We start from the raw sequence: 23,526 nt of genomic DNA on the forward strand, positions 1-23,526 counted from the left end.
GCAGGTCCACGGTAGACAATGAGGGAGGGTCTCTGCCGACCGCCTGCTGCTTATTGTTCGGGCACTAGAGGCTGCAAGCCTGCTGCCGCCTCCTCCTCCCGGGCTTCTCTCCTCGCTCGCCCCTCGGTCCCATCTGGGACTGTCGGAGTCACCCAGCGCTGGCCCCCGGGGCGCCGGGACGCCAGCCCCAGCCGCAGCTGCCCTTCGCTGACCGCCCTCTCTCTGCTTTGCAGGTTGGCATCTTTGCGCCCGAGGGTGTCGCAAGCCGAGGCGGCGAGGACAGGGCGCCTCTGGCCCAGCCTGCCGGGCGGTATGCGGCTCAGGCAACAGCGCTAAGCGCCCCCACTCTGGGCACGGGGCGTACTCGCTCCTGGCGGCTGGCCGAGCCGCGGCGGCGGAGGGCATGCGCCCGGGACGCGCAACGCTCCTGCCGCGAGCTACCGCCCCGAGGTGGACCCCAAGCAGGGCTCATCGCAGGACTGCGCGGACCCCTGCCACCCGGGGCACGCGGCTGCGGAGCCTCGGGGCCGCATCTGCGGTCAGGATGTCCTGGGTGCCTCTCTGCTGGTGAGGATGCCCTGCTGCGCGGCTCTGCATCCCCAGCCCCGGTCCCTGGTGGGCACGACTGAGTGGGCCCGACTTCGGCCCCTCGTGCTGGTGAATGAAAAGCGCCGGAGTCCCTGAGTACGATCAGCGATCGAACCTGAATTTTAAGAGCCATGGACGAAGGCACTGGGCTGCAGCCCCCGGCGGGAGAGCAGCTGGAAGCACAAGCCACAGTAGGAGCTGTCTACGAGAAGTGCGACCCAGAGACCTTTAGGTCCAAGAGTTTACCGGTCCTGAATAGCGCCTCCTGCCGGCCAGACCTCAGTCCTGCGAGTGCAGGAGCCAAGCCGGCCATGGGCTGTACAGATTCTTTGGGCCATCAGGTGTTGAAGCAAGGCCCAAGACGGCTGGCCCCCAGTCCCTCTGCTCCTTCCACTTCCGCAGAGATGGCAGGGCTCATGGAATGTAACCACAAGGTGGAAGTCAGCAAAGCTGTGTCGGTGTCCTCCACTTTGGCCACGCTCCAGGGGAGAAGGTGCCTCTATGTGGTCCTCACTGATTCCCGTTGCTTCCTGGTTTGCATGTGCTTTCTGACCTTCATCCAGGCGTTAATGGTGTCTGGGTACCTGAGCAGTGTCATCACCACCATCGAAAGGCGCTACAGTCTGAAGAGTTCCGAGTCGGGGCTGCTGGTCAGCTGCTTTGACATTGGGAGCCTGGTGGTCGTGGTGTTCGTCAGCTACTTTGGCGGCCGGGGTCGGAGGCCCCTGTGGCTGGCCGTGGGTGGACTTTTCATTGCCGTGGGGGCTGCCCTCTTTGCTTTACCTCACTTCATCTCCCCTCCCTACCAGATCCAAGAGTTGAATGCCTCTGCTTCAAACGATGGTCTGTGTCAGAATGGCAACTCCACGGCGCCTTCGGACCCTCCCGCCTGCCTGAAGGACTCAGGAGGAAATAATCATTGGGTCTATGTGGCTTTATTCATTTGTGCACAGATTCTCATTGGGATGGGTTCCACACCTATTTATACCTTGGGACCAACCTACTTAGATGACAATGTCAAGAAAGAAAACGCATCCTTGTACCTAGGTAAGACTTTCCTGTCTTCTCAAATAAGCTTAAACTCAATAGTGAAAAGGAAACACTTCCACATTTCCCAGGAGATTGTAATATATATATGATATATATATTATATGTATATACATATATATGTAAAATAGGTACATATACATAGGATCTCATCATATGTATCTCACTATATATAGTATATATAATGTCATATATATTGCATGTATATTTTAAGCATTAAGCTTCAGTTTATTTTATGTTTTTATGTTTTAGCTTCAGTGTGGTATGTTTTAGTTTGGAAGAGAATCAAAATAGTAGAGAGCCCTGTGGGCTAATCATCAGACTACACTACACGCTCTTTTCCCAAGTAATACAAACTTTTAACTATGGGGTCATGCTTCTTTCTCTTGCTGCCTGCTTTTGTAAAAACTCTCCTTTATCAAGTTTATCTTCAAATGGCTGTTCTTCTAGAAAGTTCAGGAAGGAATAGAAGTACCTGGTGTGCGGAGTGAAGTCTTGGATTATTTACTGCTTTCATGCCCTGCTGCTCCTCATTCTTGTCCCCCACAACAAGTCTAATGGAGTACCTAGACGACGTTAAAGATGCTTTGCTGCCTCCATAGCTGTATTTCTTACAAATCACCTGCCTTACCATTTAAAAACAACAACAACAACAACAACAACAACAACAACAACAACAAAAACCCTTGAGTGATGACTAGGTTATCTTTATTCAGAAGCAAGATCACAAGTTGTAAAGTTAATTCAAAGCTATCTCTATTGCTTGTTGAAGGCCCTTAAGTACATGAACTTGGTAGCAAGTGGCTCTTGGATTTGGTGATTTGACTTGCATGAAGCCGCTCCTGTGAGGGGGTGTTTGGGTTAAATAGAGGTGCTGATATGAGGCCAGACAGCTGTTGTGGTAGGTTGGAAAATGTAGTTTCTGGAAATCTGTGTGGTTGTCAGCATCTCCCTGTACTAGCTGCCCCTTCAAAATTGAGCTTTTAAAGGGATGGATTTGAACCCTTGAAAAGGGTGAAGAGCAGTCATGCTAGATGAGATCTTTGTTCTTCTATATTTCTATACTGGAGTCTGGCTAAAAGAAGAGAAAGGATTGTACTTTATAAAAAAAATGGTAAAGAAGCAAATACCAGTTATACTTATCATTTTACTAGCCATGTGCTGATAGGATCTTTGGTGTGAAACTAACGAGGTTTCAAAGGATAGTGAAAATGACACCCCTTTAAGACGGCTCTGCTCTTTCCTCAGCACAACTGCCATTCCCAGAATCCATTGTAGAGGGTGTCTGAACCATGTGTAGTCCCCAGTAACTGGCCCAAATACATTAGGACAAGAGTTTTATAATTTATTTTTATTATTAAATACAAGAGAAAGAAAATTTCATTCAGGGCAGAGAGCACTAGCTTGCTTGTTACTTTTGCCTCCTTGTTTTCTAACATTTATTACAAAAAATTTCAAACATCTAGAAAATTTGAAACAGTCCATAAACACCAATATTTCCACACCTAGACTCAGTAATTGCTCATTTTCTCATATTTACTTTATCAACCTGTGAGTATGTATGTATGTACATAATATTTTGTTTCGGTTGGGGGGCTAAGCCCTTTGAAAGTAATTATAGACATCCCTAGTTTCCAGCATGTATCTTATAAGAACAAGGACTTTCTTTTACATACAAACAGGTACTTTAACTTGCTAAGTTCATAATCATTCCTTAATATCATCAAACATCCAGTCCATATTCAAATTTCTTCAATGGTCCCCCTCAATGTCTTTGATAACTATATATTTTTCCAGCCAGGAGGAAACCAAGATGCTCATACATTGCATTTGGTCCCTAAACTTTTTAGTGGTTTTATCATCTAGAAAAGTGCCTTAGCTTTTTTCTTTTCTCATGATATAGATTTTTTGAAGGGACAAGTCTAGTCAATATGTAGAATGTTCTACATTCTAGATTTATCTGATTATTTCCTTGTGGTGTCCCTTACCTTGTCCTCCATCCCCCCTATTTCTTGTGTACTGACAGTTCAGCCTAAAGGTTTGAATAGATTCAGACAAAACATTTTTGGTCAGACAGCTTCAAGGTAATGTGGTGTGTTTTATGTTACATGTATCTGGCCATTCATTAGTGATGTTAAATTTAATCACTTGGGGGGCACCTGGCTCTGTGAGTTAAGCCTCTGCCTTCGGCTCAGGTCATGATCCCAGGGTCCTGGAATTGAGCCCCGCATCGGGCTCTCTGCTCTGCAGGGAGCCTGCTTCCCCCTCTCTCTCTGACTGCCTCTCTGCCTATTTGTGATCTCTCTCTCTGTCAATAAATAAATAAAATCTTTAAAAAAAAATTTAATCACTTCGGCGGGGGTACCTGGGTGGTTACTTCGACAGGGGTACCTGGGTGGTCACTTCGGCAGGGGTACCTGGGTGGCTCAGTTGTTAAGCATCTGCCTTCGGCTCAGGTCAGGTCACTATCCCAGGGTCCTGAGATCGAACCCGCATATTGCTTCCTGCTCTTCAGGGAGCCTGTTTCTCCCTCTCCCACTTGCCCTGCTTGTGTTCCCTCTCTCACTGAGCCTCTCTTTGTCAAATAAATAAATAAATAAATAATAATCTTAAAAAAATTTAATCACTTGGTTGAGTGGGTGATTGCTAGGTCTTCCCATTGTAAACATGCATTTCTCCCTTTGAAAATCCAAAGTGATCTTTAGAATGGTAACTTGACTCTGCAAATATCCTAATTGTTATTCTTATTTTTGCTGATCTTTGCCTCCATTTACTTTGAAAACTTAGATCTCCCACCCTACTCCTTGGAAACCATTCACGCAAATTTGCGGATTCCTCAAAACCAGAGTAGAGCCATACACAAAGGGAGAACGTCCGCTAGTAGAGCCTTGAGAATTAATTTTTCTAGTCGGGGTTGCCCACTGAGAAGAAAAACAGCAAGTGCTGGGCACTGTGCTACTTTTGGGAAGACCGAAAAGGAGACATCGTCCCAGTGCCTGAAGAGCTTTCAGTGTCATAAAGAAATATTGGCAATTTTAGGGAGGCGTGTGAAGTGAAACGCATGCAAGGGGAAGAAATTTACACAAAGGCTATTTGTTTTTTCCTCTTCTATTCCTCTTCTTCCCCTTCCTCCTCCTCTTTTTTTTTTTTGAAAAAACTTTGATGAATGCCTTAGGACACATTCTTTGGGAAACTCAGGAGAATTCTCCTTCATATTAAATGGAACTCAGTAAAAGCCACAATGGTTTGAGTACCAGGAATCTTACTTGTACTATTTTATTTAATGTGCTTTCAATGACCTCATGAGTTGGAATTGTTTTCCCTATTTCAAGGATGAGGAAACTGAAGCTTAGAGAGTTTGAGTGACTTGCTTAAGGGCTTCAAACCCATGCATCTCTGACCCTAGAGCCCTGGAGCTTCCCTCCTCGCTGCCTGTTTTTTTGCCAGGAGGCTCTGAGAGACAACCGAAACCCCCGAGGCTGTGCCGTGTTCAGCAGAGCTCTGAGAATGCTGCAGAAGATTGCAGAACTGGCCTTCAGTTATCAAACACGATCAAAACAAGATCCTTCTTAAACCTTTCAAGCGGGTTTTATAGGTAGCCTCTGTATAAATTCAAGTGAGAGACTACTAAGTGATTCTTAGAACATGACAGATGTTAACCTACTATGGTGGGGGATTTCTTCCTAATAAATAACCGGTTTAATATCTTTATTGTTTTCCACAAAAGTGTTCTATGTTACTTTTTTCACTATCCACTCCTTTCTTAATCTGTCAGTCTTTCTAGCTTCACATTATCACCGTAGAAAAAAGACAAAAGCAAGTACCAGGTTCGTAATGGTAACCAAATAATCTGAATTAACATTAAAACCATTGAAATGGAATGCAAATGTATGTCTTGATCTTTCGAATGTTTGATGTTAACATTCTGGCAGCTTTAGCTGTGAAATGCCCTAACGCCTTCCGCAAAGAGAGAGGTTTAGTGTTGACCTGGAGGGTAGAGAAAGCTTGGTAGCTATTGAGAAGCAAGGTTAGTAACTAGACCATGATTTGTCATTGTACCTCAAGGAGAGAGAGAAAATGTGGTCCTTTGAGGGCAAGAAATTAATGAACCAACAGTGAAATGAGAGAGAATGGCTAAGCAGGTGGGAAAAGGGAAGAAAAGGATGCATTTCTAGAATAGAAAGCCACAACGCCGGTTGAGGGATATTCAGGATAAGTAATAATTGCCCATGCGCTGGCCACGGGCCAAGCAGTGTGGGTGTAGCCCTTCTACCTCCCCAGTGTGTGAGCCCCGACTTCACACCACAGAGAGGGGGCGGGATTGGCACAGAGCTTCAGAAAGAGCATTCCCTGAGAGGCAGAAGATCTGTATTTTAGTCTGGCTCTACCAGTGATCGGGGGTGAGCCTTTAGACAAATCCCTTCACGTCTCCCAGCCTCTGTTTCCACATGGAGATTAGTACATTTGTTTCCCTCACTGTAATATTTTGAGGACCAAATGGGATTACATGTGTGCAAGCATTCTGCCAACTGTAAGAGGCAACGCTCTGCTCTGTTCAAGGAAATCAGACTCCTCCTACAGAGTGGGCAGAGTGAGGAGGGAGATATTTTACTCTTTCTGCGTATGAAAAGCCCTAGCCAGATCTTTTTATAGTTGGAAAAAGTAAAGAAACAGTGTGTGGGAAATGAAGACATTGTATAGGAAATCACTCCTTAGAAACATTGAAATCACTCCTTAGAAACATTGTACGGGTAAATTGGCTCAGCGTTTCAGCAATGTTATATTTTGATTAATTGAGTTTTCTGAGAACCCAAGATTTCATAGCCGGTGCTTTCTGTGCATCAGCCTTTGATGGCTATCTTTCTTTAGTGTGTGAACGCTTATGCAATGTATATTTGTACCTACTGTAACATAGCAAGAGCTCTTTTGAAGTTTGAGGGGGCTCTGTGTTGTCCCAACTTAAACCACTGTGGGTCTTCATTTGCCCACACAGACTGCCAGGGGATTTGGTGAACGAAGACTGGTCCAAGGACATCCTCAGAAGTAATTTTATTATCTTAAGATAAATAGCTGGTGGCTTCTTCTTCTTCTTTTTTTTTTTTTTTTTTTTTTTGACATTTCCTCAGTCTTTTGAAAGTACAGTGAGGTTGAAATCAGTTGAGTTCTATTTCATCAAGATTTCGTAGTATAAACATATATGTGTGCAAATATCTATCTGTCTATCTATCTATCTACCTATAGTGCTCTTTTCGAGATATATTGCTATTTTTGGGTATGAAAACCCTTCAACATATCTTGTCTGGCTCTACCAGTGGCCGGGGGTGAGACTTTAGACAAATCCCTTAACTTCTCCCAGCCTCTGTTTCCACATGGACATGAGTACCTATCTCCCTCAACATACCTTTTTTGTTGTATAGAAAAATCTCGATCAGTTTTTAGCAGCGTTCTATAGAACAATTTACGTTTGTAAATTATAGAACAAATTACATTTGTATCTATATTTATAGTAATAAAAACAACGAAAGATACATACACATATCTTTCAGTTCAGCATTCCCCAAACTGTTTAACCACATATCAAGGTGGTTTTGACAAGTTAGGGGTTCATTTATCTTCAGCAACCAGCCAGCTTCCTCTCTTCATGCCGGGCTCTTCTTAGTGATGACTCCTGTACCCGAAACACTGCATCCTTTTCCTTACAGGGAGGAAGTGGAGGAGGCAACCCCTGTTACTCTCCAGGATGTCCCCTTGGCCAGGTGGAGTCCCCTGGCCTCTTCTAGCTAACATGATTTTGGGAAAGGCAAGTGTTAGGTTTTCTCATCTACATGGAAGAGGAAGGCAAGGAAGATGAAGGTGGTGTGAGTGCTGAGTGACTTCTGGCTGTAGGAGTCAGCCACACCAGTTGTGATTTTCTTTTTGTCTCAGTAGCCAGAAAATCCAGAACTTTTTTTTTTTTTTCCCTGACCAGTATTAATAACCTACCATCAGTGGCTTATAGCATTAATTTGCCTGACTTTTTGGTTGGGATTTGGAAAGGGCCCAATAAATAGTACCCTTTTCCTCCCTTGAGCTCTGAGTTCCTTGAGAAATTAGTCAAAGACATAAAGTGGGGGCCAAAATATCACTTTTTTAAACTGATAGAAGGGAGATTGAGGAATGAAAGCTCATATCTTTGTGCAGATGGATTGTATAGGAAATCACTCCTTAGAAACATTGTAAGTGTCCCACCACTGAACAGACCTACTCGTCCAGCCACAGGCAATGCTGGACCTCAACAGTGTAGCAGCCCTGGGTCTCCCCATGTCGGGTGGGGCCAGGTCTGGAGGCAGCCCTGGTTAAGACTTATGCCAAGAGGGAGCAAGGCAGAATTTTTACTCCGTGTGTGCATACTCACTCCTAAGAGACAAAAAGGAGGAGTTGAGCTGAACATCACAGTTTATTGTAAAATTCATCCATCACATTAATCTTCCTCTGCTTTCCTGGGGAGGAACAGTCCTGGGGCATGGGGGTGGGGAGCCAAGAAAAGAACATCATGTGTAGTATATATTCTCTTCTAAGACTTTTTTTTTTAAGGTTTTATTTATGTATTTGACAGACAGAGATCACAAGTAGGCAGAGAGGGAGGCAGAGAGAGTGAGAGGAGGAAGCAGGCTCCCTGCTGAGCAGAGAGCCTGATGTGGGGCTCGATCCCAGGACCCTGGGATCATGACCTGAGCCGAAGGCAGAAGCTTTAACCCACTGAACCACCCAGGTGCCCCTCTTCTAAGACTTTTAACTCATTTTTTATTTTGCTTTAATTTTGCTTGTCTTGTTTGTAATGTGTTCATCTTTGTAAGCCTCATAAAATCTTTCTGGGAAGTAGACTCTGTACAAATAACGAATAAATAAAAAAAAATCTGCCCTGAAAGCTAATAGGAAGGAGAATGATGATGGAGGGATTTGAGGAAATGATCCAAGACACCTGGAGGAATAACGAGAATGGATGCAGGGCGGGGACTGAGAACCACGTGGCATCTGTGACCCGCAACAGTGTCTTGTTGGGATGTCAGTACATCTCACATATACCTGGGGCAGTTAATCTGTGTCGTACCCTCAGCGATTCCTGAATTTGTACCAGCTGTGTGGTTGTCACTTGTGGCCCCTAAGACAAACTAGTCAGTTTCTGACGTTGAGAAAAAACTTCAGATTCGTTCTGGCGAGCAGGAGGGTTTAGTGCCTCGCCGTGGAAAAGACAGTTGAGTGCAACTTGATGGATTCAGTCCACCTGCAAGGAGAACAGCCTTTTTAGTAGTATTTGTGCTACAGTTTTGAAGCATGATTTTATTGATCTCTCCCCTCCCAGTGCTCTGAAGTCTCTTAAGTATGCAGTCTGAAACAGCCCTTCTGAAACTTTAATACCATGGGACTCACTGGGGTGTTTTTTCAAAATGCAGATGCTGCTTCTTTAAGTGTGGAGTGGGGCTTGCGATTCTGCATTTCTAATCCGCTCCCAGGTGAGGTCAGTGCTGCTGGTCTGACGACCATGTTTGGAGCAGCAGGGGTCTACAGGCTGTACATCTTTGGTGCTTTTCCCAGGTGGGAAGTTGCTGTCTGGGCTTGCGGGTGGAGCCCCTGCTGTCCAGACCAGCTGCTGGCTGAAGTTCTACTTCATCAGGAAGAACCCTACCATCTCTTACTCATTTGTGAAAGCAAGATGTCAGTTTGGGCTATTTCGTAAGCTGTGGTGGCTGTTTGGAATTCCACAGAATTCCACAGCAATTCCACAGAATGGCTCAGTTTGGTAAGAGAAAGTGACCTTAGGCAAATGGTATTCATTTTGACATTAACCAAAGGGAGCGCCACTTTCTTTACTGTTTTCTGCATCCCGAAGGCTCTGTGCTGTTGGGTTCCTCTGTGTTGGTGGAACCCACCGTGTCAGAGGTATGTCTGTGAGCTGTGCAACTTCAGGCGAGCTCCCCTTATGAGGCCCCTTTGGTGGGGGAAAAGCAAACATACTTGGCTCTGCATTTTTCTTTCTAAACAATATAGAAGACTTAGTGGTGAATTGGGGGTTTGACTGTACATAAATGTAAAATCTGAGTATATTGAAAATGATTTTGAAGAGTGAGGATCAGAAGTTTTTCCATTGCAAAGGGTGATCAGACAGAAAAGGGCATGAGCTGGACTGGCTGGCAGAGTTCTCTCTAGGGTCAAGTCCAAATGAGTCCCAGATATCATTTCATTTAGCCCCATTTGTAAAGATAATCATTTGACAGGTGAGGAAGCCTGGGCTCTAGGATTAAAGGATCTGTTCTATATGAAGCAATACGGTACCTCCTCTAGAAATTAAAAATAGAATTACTATATGAGCCAACAGTCCCACATCCAGGTATATATATATATATCCAAAAGAATTGAAAGCTGGGTCTCAAATAGATATTTGCACACCCAAGTTCATAACAGCATCATTCACTATAGCCAAGAAGAGGAAGCAATCCAAGTGTCTCCACACATGAGTGGCTAAACAGAAAGTGGTGTATGCATACAGTGGGACATTATTTGGCCTTAAAAGGAAGGGAAATCCTGACATGTTCATCTACAACATGGATGAATCTTGTGCTAAGTGAAACGTGAGTGTTTGACATACACCAGGCATTGTGCTAAATTCTTTATCATCTTAATTTATTCTCAGAACAACTTTATGGAGCAGCTACGTTTCTTCTTTACTATTGTGGTAAAAGACACATAAGACTAAATTTACTGTCAACATTTTATTTTTTATTTTATTTTCTTTTTCAAGATTTTGTTTATTTATTTGAGAGAGAGAGAGAACAAGCAGGGGGAGGGGCAGAAGGAGAGGAAGAAGCATACTCCTCTGCTGAGTAGGGAGCCTGACACGGAGCTTAATCCCAGGACTGAGGGATCATGACCTGAGCCAGAGGCAGTTGCTTAAGTAACTGAGCCACCCAGGTGCCTCACCATCCACCATTTTTAAGTGCACAAGTTAGTAGTGTTCAGTATCTTCACATTGTTGTACAGTAGATCTCTATCTTTCTCACCTTGCAACACTGCAGCTCTGTAACCATTAAACAGTAATTCTCCCTCCCCTAATTCTTGGCAACTACCTTCCTACTTTCTGTTTCCAATGTTTTGACTACTTTAGATACTTCATATGGGTAGAATCACACAGTATTTTTTCTTTTGTGACTTGCTTGTTTTGCTTAGTATGATGGCCTTGAGATCCATTCAGATTATTGCAAATGGTAAGTTCCCATTATTTTTTATGGCTAATATTCCATTGTATCCATATACCATTTTTAAAAATCCACTCATTTGTTGATGGACACTTGGGTTTCTTCCACTTCTTGGCTATTGTGAGTAATGCTGCTGTGAATATACCTCTTTGAGATTCTGCTTTTAATTCTTTTGGATATATACCCACAAATGAAATTGTTGGATCATATGATAACTCTGTTTTTCATTTTTTTTTTTAAGATTTTATTATTCATTTATTTATTTGACAGAGAGAGAGAGAGAGAGATCACAACTAGGCCTAGAGATAGGCAGAGAGAGAGGGAAGCGGGCTCCCTTCTGAGCAGAGAGTCTGATGCGGGGCTCGATCCCAGGCCCCTGGGATCAGGACCTGAGCCAAAGGCAGAGGCTTTAACCCACTGAACCACCCAGGCGCCCCTGTTTTTCATTTTTTGAGGATCCTTCACACCGTTTTCCATAATGACTGCACCATTTGACACTCCCACCAACAGTGCATGGGGGTTTCAACTTCTCTCTATACTCACCATCACTTATATTCTGTTCTTTTGACCAGTGACCATTTTGATGGTTGTGAGTTGATACTGCATTGTAGTTTTGGTTTGCATTTCCTTAATGGTTAGTGATACTGAACATCTTTTTATATGTTCTTTGGAACATATATGTTTTATATGTTTATATCTTTTATATGTTTTATATGTTTATACCTTCTTTGGAGAAATGTCTAAATATTTTGTCATTTTTATTTATTATTTTTTTAAAGATTTTATTTATTTATTTGACAGACAGAGATCACAAGTAGGCAGAGAGAGAGGAGGAAGCAAGCTCTCTGCTGAGCAGAGAGCCCGATGTGGGGCTTGATCCCAGGACCCTGGGATCATGACCTGAGCCGAAGGAGCCACTGAGCCTCGAAGGAGCCCCTATTTTGCCATTTTTAATTGGATTATTTTGTATTGTTGTTGACTTGTAGAATTTTATTAAATATTCTGAATATTACCCCTTATCAGATATATGATCTACAATTATTTTATACCATTCTATGGGTTAGTTTTTCACTCTGTTGATTGTTTCCTTTCATGTGCAAAAGTTTTAAGGTTTGGTATAGTTTCATTTGTCTATTTTTTATTGCCTGTGCTTTTGGTGTCATATCCAAGAAATCATTACCAAATCCAGTGTTGGAATCTTTCTCCCTATATTTTCTTCTTTTTTCTTTAAAAAAAATTTTTTTTAAAAAGATTTTATTTATTTATTTGACAGAGAGAGAGATCACAAGTAGTCAGAGAGGCAGACAGAGAGGGGGAAGCAGGCTCCCCGCTGGGCAGAGAGCCTTATGCGGGGCTTGATCCCAGGACCCTGAGATCATGACCTGAGCCGAAGGCAGAGGCTTAACCCACTGAGCCACCCAGGCTCCCCTCTTTTTAAAAATTTTTAATTTAAATTCAATTTTGTTAATATATAGTATATTATTAGTTTCGGGGCTTATGTTTTCTTTTAGGTATTTAATAGTTTTTGGTCTTATGAGTAGGTCTTTGATTTGGATTATTTTGCATATGGTGTAAAGTCAGGATCTATCTTCCTTCTTTTGCATATGGACATCTAGTTTCCCAGTATCATTGTTGAACATGGTCTCCTTTACCTATTGCGTAGTCTTAGTTCCCTTGTCAAAAATCGGCAGCTACTTTTATGTTTTATATGCTTTTATATCTTATGTATTTATATATTTTATGTATATTTACATACATTTTAAACAAGGATTTTATTTATTTATTTGAGAGGGAGAGAGAATGAGAGGAGAGAGGTAGGCAGGAGAAGCAGATTCCCTGCCTAAGCAGGGAGCCCAATGTGGGACTTGATCCCAAGACTCCAGGATCATGACCTGAGCTGAAGGCAGTCACTTAACCAAGTGAGCCACCCAGGTGCCCTATATACATTTTATAGATGAGGAAATCCAGATTAAAAAGTACACTCAAGGTCATCTCAAAAGTGGCAAAACTAGCACCAAAGGTCATCATCCAAAGCTTGAACTTAACGCATCAACATTATGGAGAGAGGAGAGGACAGAAAAGTTTATAAACTTCTGGTGTGATTTTGGCTGAGTTTCTTATTTTTATTATCTATAAAGGAGGTGAGGAGGTAAGGCTAGTGGTTTCTTAGATTCTTTTTTCTTTAAAGATTTTATTTATGTACTCAAGAGAGAGCACACAGAGGGAGAAGGAGAAGCAGATTCCGCCTGAGTAGGGAGCCCAGTGTGGGACTCGATCCCACAACTCTGAGATCCCAGGGCTCTGAGATCATGACCTAAGGCAGATGCTTAACTGACTGAGCCACTCAGGTGCCCAGTGTCATAGATTCTTATCATCTCTTGAGTTCTCTAGTTCTGTTTCTTCTCAGCCTGTCTTCATATGGTCTTGTTCTGGAACTTTGTACTTAGATCTGGAGAGAAGTTGTAGTTTGTTCTGTTTTGCCTTGAGCCATTAGAAGCTAGTCTCTTGAGCCCTTCATCTACCCTCTGTGGCTTGACTGATATCTCATGTGACAGCTATCCTGTGGGAAACCAGGCATTTAAAAAAAAAAATATTTACTTATTTTTAGTTTTTAGATTTTATTAATTTATTTGAGAGAGAGAGAGAGGGAGAGGGAGGGAGAGCACACATGAGCATACAAGCGCGGGAGAGGGGCAGAGGGGGAGAGAGAGGGGAAGCAGACTTCCTGATGAGCGGGGAGCCCCATCCAGGACCTGAGATCACAACCTGAGCCAAAACTGAAAGTTGGACACTCAACTGACTGAGCCACCCAGGCAACCCTAAAAAAAATTTTTTTTAGAGCAAACTCAACCCACAACGTGGGGTTTGAACTCAGGACCCCGAGATCAAGAGTCACATGCTCCACTGACTGAGCCAGAGTCAGACACTCCTTTTGTTCCCTTTCAGACAGCTATGTATTACCTGATGGTAAATTCAGAGTCTACTTCCCCTCCTGGGATTTATGATTGCTTGTGAAACTGTTACCCTGCAAAAATGCTAATCCTTGTTACCTAATATAACCTAGAAAGGCAGGTGCAGGTTACTCTTGCTTAAAAGAGCTTATTTATGTAATTAATATTTTCAGCAGGATGAAATTACATAATTTGCAACCATTCGAAATTGAACTGTACAGTTCCTGACTGTCTAGCATGTGGGAATTCTTGGCTATAATACTTTACTAGTAATAGTAATGGGATTTGGTTTTGTCAGATGTTTTCTTATTTTTTTGGTTTCGAATTCTTATGAAGGAAATAGAAGTTTTAAGGTTTTTTTTTCCTTTCTTTTTCGCTTCTTCTTTTCTTTTCTTTTTTTGTAAAAAGGGGGAGAAATTTAAGTGAGCAATACTCTGTGTAGTGAATTTGAGACCTTAGGCTTTCTGGCCATAGATTTCATATGTATATAAATCTGAATAAATCTACTCCTGATCAATGTATAAAGATAGACCAATAATCCTCATTTGCAAAGTGTCTTTGTATTATTGGGTGAAAGCTATTTGCCAGTATTTTGTCTAGAAATATGCTGTTGGAGTTCAACTGGAAAGGGAAACTTTCCTGATTTGAATTGAATTTTGTGGCTTTCCTTTTAGATGAAGGGCAGCAGCAACTTTTAACAGATGCAAACATTTTCCTGAGGTAAATCTGAAAAATTTCCCATGGAAAAGACTTACTTAAAAATACAAATATAAATCTTAGGGGCACTGGGATGGCTCAGTTGGTTAGGCATCTGACTCTTGGTTTTGGCTCAGGTTATGATCTCATGGGTTATGGGATTGAGCCCCACGTGGGACTCTGTGCTCGTGGGCAGTCTGCTTAAGGATTTTCTCCCTTTGCCCTTCCCTGACTTGTGTGCATGCTCTCTCTCAAGTAAATATTATTTGTTTACTTATTATTATAAATAATATTTACTTGAGGGAGAGAGAGCACAAGCAAGGGGAGTGGTAGGCAGAGGAAGAGGGAGAAGAAGGCTTCTGGGTGAGTGGGAGCCAGATGTGGCCCTTGGTCCCAGGACCCTGGGATCATGACCTGAGCCGAAGGCAGATGCTTCCACTGAGCCACCCAGGCGCCCCTACATAAATAAATCTTTAAAAAAAATACAAATATAAATCTTAGAATAGTTATTCTGAAATTTCGTTTTGCTGGTCTTAAAAGTATCTCTAGGGGGGTGCCTGGGTGGCTCAGTGGGTTAAGCCTTTGCCTTCAGCTCAGGTCATGGTCTCAGGGTCCTGGGATCGAGCCCCACATCAGGTTCTCTGCTCGGCAGGAAGTCTGCTTTCCCCTCTTCCTCTGCCTGCCCCTCTGTCTACTTGTGATCTCTTTCTGTCAAATAAATAAATAAATATCTTTAAAAAAAAGAATTAATTAAAAAGTATCTCTAGGTATTTCAGTCTTATGAAGCTTTCAAAGAAATTAGTTTTAATTTCTTTAATTAGGATTAGTGGAGGGCATTGGTGGCTAATGCAAGAAAGGAATAGCGATGGGGAAGTTCTCCTAATCTCTGAGTTCAGGTTTTTGGGTGTGCATTGTTCTTTTTTATTCACCCTTTCTTTCCTTTTAGTTTCTAGAGCCATTGTTGTCAGGGAGAGACCCTTATTTGGAGTCTCATGGGACATTTATTTATTCACTTATGTGACATTTCATACCACTTTGGGGATGACTAATGTAGGACTTGGACCTTTTGGGTCATCCTGTTTTGTAGGAATGCTAAATCATATACAGATGGCTAATTTGTAATTTGACACAAACTTCCACTGTAATTACTGACATGACGTTGACGAAATCATGTAACCTTTCAAGACCTCTGCTCCCCACTTTGTAAAATGATCTAGTAGTGATCACACCAGAAAACTTCTAATCTGTGGTGATTTTCGAAAGCTTGATTATGGATGGGAGCAGTGGGATAGGGGACCGGCGATATACCGTATAACGTATTTCTAAAGCTAATCCTACGAAGTGGGTCCTGATCCCCCGAGGACTTATAATCTAGTTTGACTATTTGTTTATCACCATCTGTTCTGGGTGGTTTAAGATGATCTGTGAGCTGTGTGACCTCTGGCAAGTCCCTCAACATCTCAACGTTTTCATTTTTCAGGTTTGTCAATTGATGGGTTGGAATTAGAGCGTCTCAAATACTCTCTGATTAGAGGTACATAGAGATGTGTGTCTGATACAGAGAGTGTCTGTCCTCTATGATTTCTTCCGGACCTACTGTGCCATAGGTCCAGATGCTAGCATATTCAAGGCAGTTCATTCTGGTTAAGAGAGTGGCTGCTGGAGCAGGGTTTGAATCCTAGCTCTGCCAGGGCCAGTAGAGAACCTGTGGCAGGTTCTGTGGCCTTTCTGTGCCCAATCCCAACTCTGTTAACACTGAGATCATTGTGGGCTAGTTATGAATTAATGTGCGGGATGCACTTAATACAGGACCTGGCCTGGTACATGGTTAAATACTCAAAAAAAAAAAAAAAAAAAAAAAGGGCTGTTATTATTTTTTTAAAGAATTAATCCTGTTCGGGAAGAGAGTGGTGTTAGCTTTCATTGTTCCTGGCAGGGTACAGACCTCTTGTGGCTTTTCTGAACAGGTTGCCTGCCTCACAAGCTATGTTCAGTGTGTCTGCATTGACCACGCCTACTCGGGGCATGCTGTGTTAGGCTAGGCCTGAGCCAGGTGGGATGAGACATGAGGGTTCTATCAGTCCACTGCTGTTCCTGACTGGCCAGCACCTTTTCTGGAGGTATCCACTTCATCTTCCTCCCCTCCACAATGATATGTGGACTCTGTGCTTCCTTGGGTCTGAAGCATCTGTTATCTGCCCTATAAAGTGAAGAGCGACCATGGGGAGAAAGAAGACAAAGCTTCCAGGTTATAAATAGCTTCCTGATGAGATGCTCTTGCTATGGGCTTGTGATAATTATAATGAGAGCTGTTGGCTATAATCAAGTTTAATTGCTGAGAAGCATGGGGAGGTAGCCCTAAACACATATGCTCATGGGCTATCGTTATGTTTTTTCTGTCCTTTTCTAGACTTAAAAATCTCAGATCAGCTCTCCAACCAGCAAGTTCTTGTGTATGAGTGTAACTCCAGAGCCTTTTGTGGTTCTTAGAGTGGGCCTGTCACTTTCCTGGGCCCACTTACTGATATCATGGCTCATGGGGTTTATTATGGATGGGAAGTTTGGGTGGATTATATAAGAAAGCCAGTGCCCAGAAATACAGAAATGGGCCTTCTTGCTTATCCTCTTTTATAGAGGGCACATAGTCTATGTATGTATGTGTGTGTGTGTGTGTGTGTGTGTCAGAGAGAGAGAGAGAGGAAGAAAGAGAGAGGGGGAGAGAGTTGGGGGTGTAGGAGAAAAAAAAAACAAGCGTAAGAAATGGGTACATTTTCAGAAGTTGCTTATACTGTATCCTGGAAATAGGACTTTACCTTGCTATTGCTGGAGTAGGAATTTTTACATTTCTTCTAATTCTTATTTTTCTAGGGTCAGTGATAGTTCATAGATTATTATCAAAGCCTTTTGTTTTTCCTTCCCTCTCTGACTGTAGTGATTTTATTTTATTTTATTTTTTAAAAATATTTTATTTATTTATTTGACAGAAATCACAACTAGGCAGAGAGGCAGGCAGAGAGAGAGGAGGAAGCAGGCTCCCTGCGGAGCAGAGAGCCCGATGTGGGGCTCGATCCCAGGACCCCAGGATCATGACCTGAGCCGAAGGCAGAGGCTTTAACCCACTGAGCCACCCAGGCGCCCCTGTAGTGAGTTTATTATCTGTTTGTGCTCCATTCAGTGTTTGCATGGGCAAAGAAAGGAAGTAAAGGCTGAATTAATCGATTTTTGTTCTATACTTAATTACTCTTATAAACATTTTTTGCTTAAAAAGGGGAAAGTGATATCTAAAATAAAGTTTGGATTCATATCCATGAAGCATGTGATTTGGGCCATGCTATCACAGATCATGGTTGGGTTATCAGTGTTATTATTTGGCTTTCTTTTGTCTTGACGGTGCTGGCTCCCTCCCAAACCCCTTTTAAGGCTTTGGTTACTTAAAATAACCAGTCAAGTGTCTTAGAAAATCTCCACAGACTCCACTTTCTACCCTAAATTCTCAACCGATTTGCCTTTGCCCTAGTAGCTCCCATTCATGCTCACAGCAGGGTCCTTCTTCCTTCTCACTCCCTGTGGATTCTAGTGGACTGTTTGGATCTTAATTATGACTTTTCCAGGATGCTGAGCTTTGCTCTCTGTGGGCTCTTTCTTGCGGTTCGGCCCATTTCACTGTATACAGAGTGCCTACTTAAGCTCTCAGAACCTCCGTTTGGGTCTCTGGGGGCAATGGCCTGTTCTGGCCTGGAATTCTAACATTGAAACCACACACAGGTGCTTTGCTGTATACAGTTATAATTCTCAGTAGGGGTTATTTTGTGTCTGTAGCTTGTGAACTCACCGGGTTAGAAAGAGCCCAATGCTGACGAGGCCTGTGATCATGAGTTACTGTGAGACAGTTGCTATTGCTCTGTCCCGTAATGCACTGCTCTTCCCTTGTCCTGTCAACTTGCAAATGAGGTTACTTACTGACCTCCAGGGGACAAGGAATAGGAGCAGTGCTCACCCACCTTTATTGCAAGAACAAAAACAAAAACAAAACCCATGTACTATATTTCAATACATGGAAAATGTATAATAATAATAATGATGATTAAACTCAGCATAATAATGATGACATAGTAATTATAATCATCATCTTATAAGTAGGCCTGGGAGGCAGGGTGTTTAAATGTTCTGACCAAGCTGGTTTTAAATGACTCAAATGGTTTTTAGGTCTTTGCAAATTTTCTTTTGGCATATTTGTGTTTCTAATACGTTGGTTGTAAATTTTTTAAGAAAACAAGATGCCAAACAAAATATTTACACATTTCATTGGCAACTGTATTTAGGTTAAAAAAGAAATATTCCCTTTCCTTTTTAGTCTTGATATCCTTTTGATGCTTAAAAGATAAATTGTTACTCTAGCTGAGTTATTTGGTTAAAAAGTACATTTTTTTTTTTTAAGAGTTTATTTATTTATTTGAGAGAGAGAGACAGTGAGAGAGAGCACAAGAGGGGAGAAGGTCAGAGGGAGAAGCAGACTCCCCATGGAGCTGGGAGCCCGATGCAGGACTTGATCCCAGGACTCCAGGATCATGACCCGAGCCGAAGGCAGTCGCTTAATCAACTGAGCCACCCAGGAACCCACATGTTGATTATTGTACATTTTGTTTTCTTTTTTTTTTTTTCTTTTAATTTGACAGACAGAAATCACAAGTAGGCAGAGGCAAGCAGAGAGAGAGGAGGAAGCAGGCTCCCCGCTGAGCAGAGAGCCCGATGCAGGGCTCAATCCCAGGACCCTGGGATCATGACCCGAGCTGAAGGCAGAGGCTTTAACCCACTGAGACACCCAGGCGCCCCTGTACATTTTCTTTAATGACTTGATTTCATACTATCCTGCTCATTTTTTTTTTTTTTTAATGCTGGCTCAGCTTTAAACCTGTAGTTTGTCTTGCTTTAAGAAAAAGTGCTATGCAAAAGTAAAAACTTAGAATACATATTTTTTACTAGGTGGGAAGATGAATTTCTTATATTATAATAAAGCTTTCACTTTCTTTTGAATCCTTTAGCTAAGATGATCAAAAATGTATTTTGTAGCTCTTAGGAGCATATTCATCCATGAAAATCCCACACATGTGGATTCTAATTCCAGAAATTTCTCACTGGTCACAGAATCCGGCTAATAAGTGGTTCTCTCCCTTTTGAGTTTTCTTCTCCCTTTTTATTTGGTATCATCTGGGATTTTAATTTGAGAGCTATTAATCCATTCATTGATGTCACAATTCGAACTTACTACCAAGCCTGTGGGTTCCTACTGGGATCTTCCCTTACTCTTTTTTTTTTTTTTTTTTTTTTTTTTTAGGGAGAGAGAGGGAGAAAGCAAGCACAGGTAGACAGAGTGGTAGGCAGAGGCAGAGGGAGAAGCAGGCTCCCTGCCGAGCAAGGAGCCCGATGTGGGACTCGATCCCAGGACGCCGGGATCATGACCTGAGCCGAAGGCCGCCGCTTAACCAACTGAGCCACCCAGGCGTCCCCTTCCCTTACTCTTAAAACATTATTGGTTGATTATTACCCTTTGCTTTAATTTACTCCTACTGATTTAAAGTCTTATGACTGCTCTAATGTGAGTCAATTTGAATTAATGTTTCAGAGAAGACCCTAGGAGGCCAGCAGTAAAATGCTTACTAAGGTTACTGTGTCTGCTCATTTATTTACTCAGTAAAAACCCTGTTTTTTTTCTAAAATGGCTAGACATTTTATTGCTGATTTTATTACCTAATTTGTTATGATTCATTCTCTCTTTTGTATTATTCTTTCCTTAGAGATTTTTTTTAGGTAGACTTTGTGTCAACATAATTTGACAAATTCACTGGTTTCGTTTCGTTTCTTTTTTTTAAATTGCCAGTGTGATAATAGAGTGAGTAACTGATTCCCCTTGTGACTTTGTACAATCTAAACCTGCTGTGATTAAATACCAGTTCTCCACAAATAGTACAAATATGCCAAAGTCTGTCTTAACAAAATATTACTAGTCCCTAATGGACCAGGTTCTAATTTCATTATTGTTAAATCAGACTTTTAATGGCCAGTTTAGTCATTTGAACATTATTATTATGTTTTTATGCACTTAATTTCCAGAATTTCGTCTTTCTATATGTTCCTTTTAGTTTCCTGCAAATTACTTGGGTTAGAATAAACTAATTATATTTAATTCATTAACCTCTCCTCTATATTCTAAGTTTCCATTAAATGTGCTTTCCTTTCTTTCTGGTAAAGGATTCTTTTCTGGTCAAGGATACTATCAGTTTTTTGAAGTTTTTTTTTTTTTATAGCTGAATAATTTTCCTTTCGTAACATGCATTTTTCTTTTGACTAAAACTAGAATTTATTATGCCAGTGTTTTCCAAGGAACTTACATTTTCCCACTACTTCATGTACCTGTTTCTTTGTTAAGTGAACAAAATGTGTTCAAGGTTTCTGAGTTGCACAATGGCTTGTCATCCCTAAAATAAAGACTTTGAGACACAGGCCCCACCTCTTTAATAAGTTTGATATTAATAAATTAGAACCACATTTTGATATTCATTGAAGGGAGGCAGCGTGGGAGGATGGAAAGAGTGGAGGGGAAACCTGAAAACTGAGGCTGGGTGTTAGATGTGGTCTCACCACTTAATCACCTGGTGATCTTGAGCCACCCAGCTGTTCTGGTTCATCTCATTAACTTGGGAATATTAATTTGGACAGCACCTGTGTCCCACAGGTGTCAATAAGATGAAATGAGATGAGTACAATGTCCTTTCATTCATCAAAGGTTTATAGACACCTACTCTGTGCCATAGGCTGGGGTATGACGCAGAGCAGGACTGCTTTTGTGGAATTTAGTTTAGTAAGGGAGACAACAAAGAAGTAAACGATGAGTAATTACAAATCATGACAAGTGTTATAAACACAAGAAATCGCATGGCATGACATTTGGGGAGGAGGTACTCAGCCAGTAAGTTCTTTAAGAGGAAGCCACGTGTAAGCTGGGGCTTAAAGGATATTTAAGAACCATGACATGTAAAATGTAATCTCAGTCCACAAGTCTGACATCAAAAACCCTAGGATGGAATTCTTAAACATATCTGAACCTTGTAATTACCCAGGGAGTTCCCTTAAAAATGCAAACGCTGGACCTGTCTCCAAGGGTGCCTAATTTAGTCAGACTGTGGTCAGACCTTAGAGTCTGTACTTCTGAAAAACTTCCCGGATGATCCTATTGATCTCTCAGATTTGGAAACTTGTCCTAGAGGAATCCTAGTCAGAAACAACAGTTGCCTTTCAAAGGAATGTCTGTGGCTTAGTCTTTTCGTATCTTGCTTTCTATCTGTTGTGGAGCTAATCCCCATTTCCAGCAGGTGTGTTTAATGGGGGAGCTTCTGGATGCTATTTAAGTGGGGGGAGGGAGGTCTGTTTCTAGTACATATATTGGAATTCTGGTGTGTAATATTGTATGTTAAATAGATGGCTGTGTATTGTTTTGGAAATCTGAAGTTTTCACAACTTTATGCACGTAGGAAACATATTTGGAATTCTATGAAGGTAAGCATGGAGATACCTCACAGCAGGATTCATTGTACTTATCCCTGTGCCTAATTTGAGTATAACTTTAATATATTAATCTCTCTATATATTTCATATAACTAGTGATTTTATTTTATTTATTTATTTTTAAAATATTGTATTTATTTATTTGACAGAGAGACACAGCGAGAGAGGGAACACAAGCAGGGGGAGTGAGAGAGGGAGAAGCAGGCTTCCCACCAAGCCGGGAGCCTGATGCGGGGCTCGATCCCAGAATCCTGGGATCATGACCTGAGCCGAAGGCAGACGCTTAACGACTGAGCCACCCAGGTGCCCCTAACTAGTGATTTTAAATAGGAAAGTAGGAATTGCTCTTATGTTGGGATCCTAAGGACAGACACAACCCAATTTGTGTCTTGGGGCAAAGGAAACAGGATCCTCTTCCTCTTTTCTCTCTCCTTCCTAGGGGTTTTCAGGGAAGCCAGTAGCAGTATATTTGAGAACATAGTGTAGCCACTGGGACTTACCAGTGAAAGGCTTTTCCAAAAATTGTTTATTTTAGAAATCTTCCTGTGCTCCAAGCTATATTTTTAAAAAGATTGATTGCTAGCTGATCAGTAAAGTCCTGTAGCTGGTAGGATGTGGCTAGTGACAATCTTTTGGAATACAACTTGTCCTTAAGTGTAGAATATTGTGAAGAGTGATTCTCTGTAGTCTCAGAGTATGAACTCAAAGTCATCTTTCATGGCCAGTGAGTGCTGTCTTTAGGACCATGAAGGTCTGAATTATGGTCATTCAGAAGGTCCTTCTCTGGTGAGGAGTTAACATGTGATCTCTGAACAGATTTATCTTTATAAAGCAGCCTGTGACTGAGGGCTTACCCTCTCCTTTAGTGAAGGAGAGCACAGACAGAACCTCCAGGCTTCTCTGGCAGGAGTACCTTCAGATAGAGTAGAACTCTGACACGCCTGCTCAGCTTCCCCTGGGGTTGTCTCCCTTTTGTTTTTACATCATTTTTTAAAAAGATTTTGTTTATTTATTTGACACACAGAGAGAGACAGCGAGAGAGGGAACACAAGCAGGGGGAGTGGGAGAGGGAGAATAGGCTTCCCACCAAGCAGGGAGCCTGATGCAAGGCTCAATCCCAGGACCCTGAGATCATGACCTGAGCCAAAGGCAGATGCTTAACGACTGAGCCACCCAGGCGCCTCTGTTTTTACATCATTTCTACACTCACCCTCAGGTGTCGGAGTGGGGCGGGTAGCCTCTAGTTTGATGTTCTAACTAGAGAACAGATGATCCCCTTCCTTTGGTTTTCTTTGGGCTTTGGAAATAGACAGCAGCTCAAAAAAGGCATCCACAAATACTGAGAACAACAGGGAAATAAAGTCAGAAACTGTAAGAAGCCTAAAGTCTCATTGAGTTTTTAAGTTACAGATTTTAGATCCTAACAAAAATGCTTTAGTGCCAGGCCT

At 42.1% G+C, this 23,526-nt stretch overlaps 1 protein-coding gene across 4 annotated transcripts in view; it reads left to right on the forward strand.

Moving 5' to 3' along the window:
* Positions 1–287: 287 nt before the first annotated feature.
* The window catches only part of LOC111156801 (solute carrier organic anion transporter family member 5A1), a 128,677-nt gene continuing 105,438 nt past the window's right edge, over positions 288–23,526 (forward strand). For all 4 annotated transcript variants that reach the window (XR_002641256.1, XM_022517861.1, XM_022517862.1 and 1 more), the window contains exon 1: positions 288–1,635. Coding sequence is in view for 3 of the 4 variants with exons in the window: in XM_022517861.1 (XP_022373569.1) it covers positions 720–1,635 (916 nt within the window). In the remaining variant the exon portion in view is untranslated. The remainder of the gene's footprint in view (positions 1,636–23,526) is intronic.

The sequence above is a fragment of the Enhydra lutris genome, unplaced genomic scaffold, assembly GCF_002288905.1.
Source record: "Enhydra lutris kenyoni isolate GAN:26980312 unplaced genomic scaffold, ASM228890v2 scaffoldscaffold49, whole genome shotgun sequence".
In the NCBI taxonomy this organism is placed as follows: domain Eukaryota; kingdom Metazoa; phylum Chordata; class Mammalia; order Carnivora; family Mustelidae; genus Enhydra; species Enhydra lutris.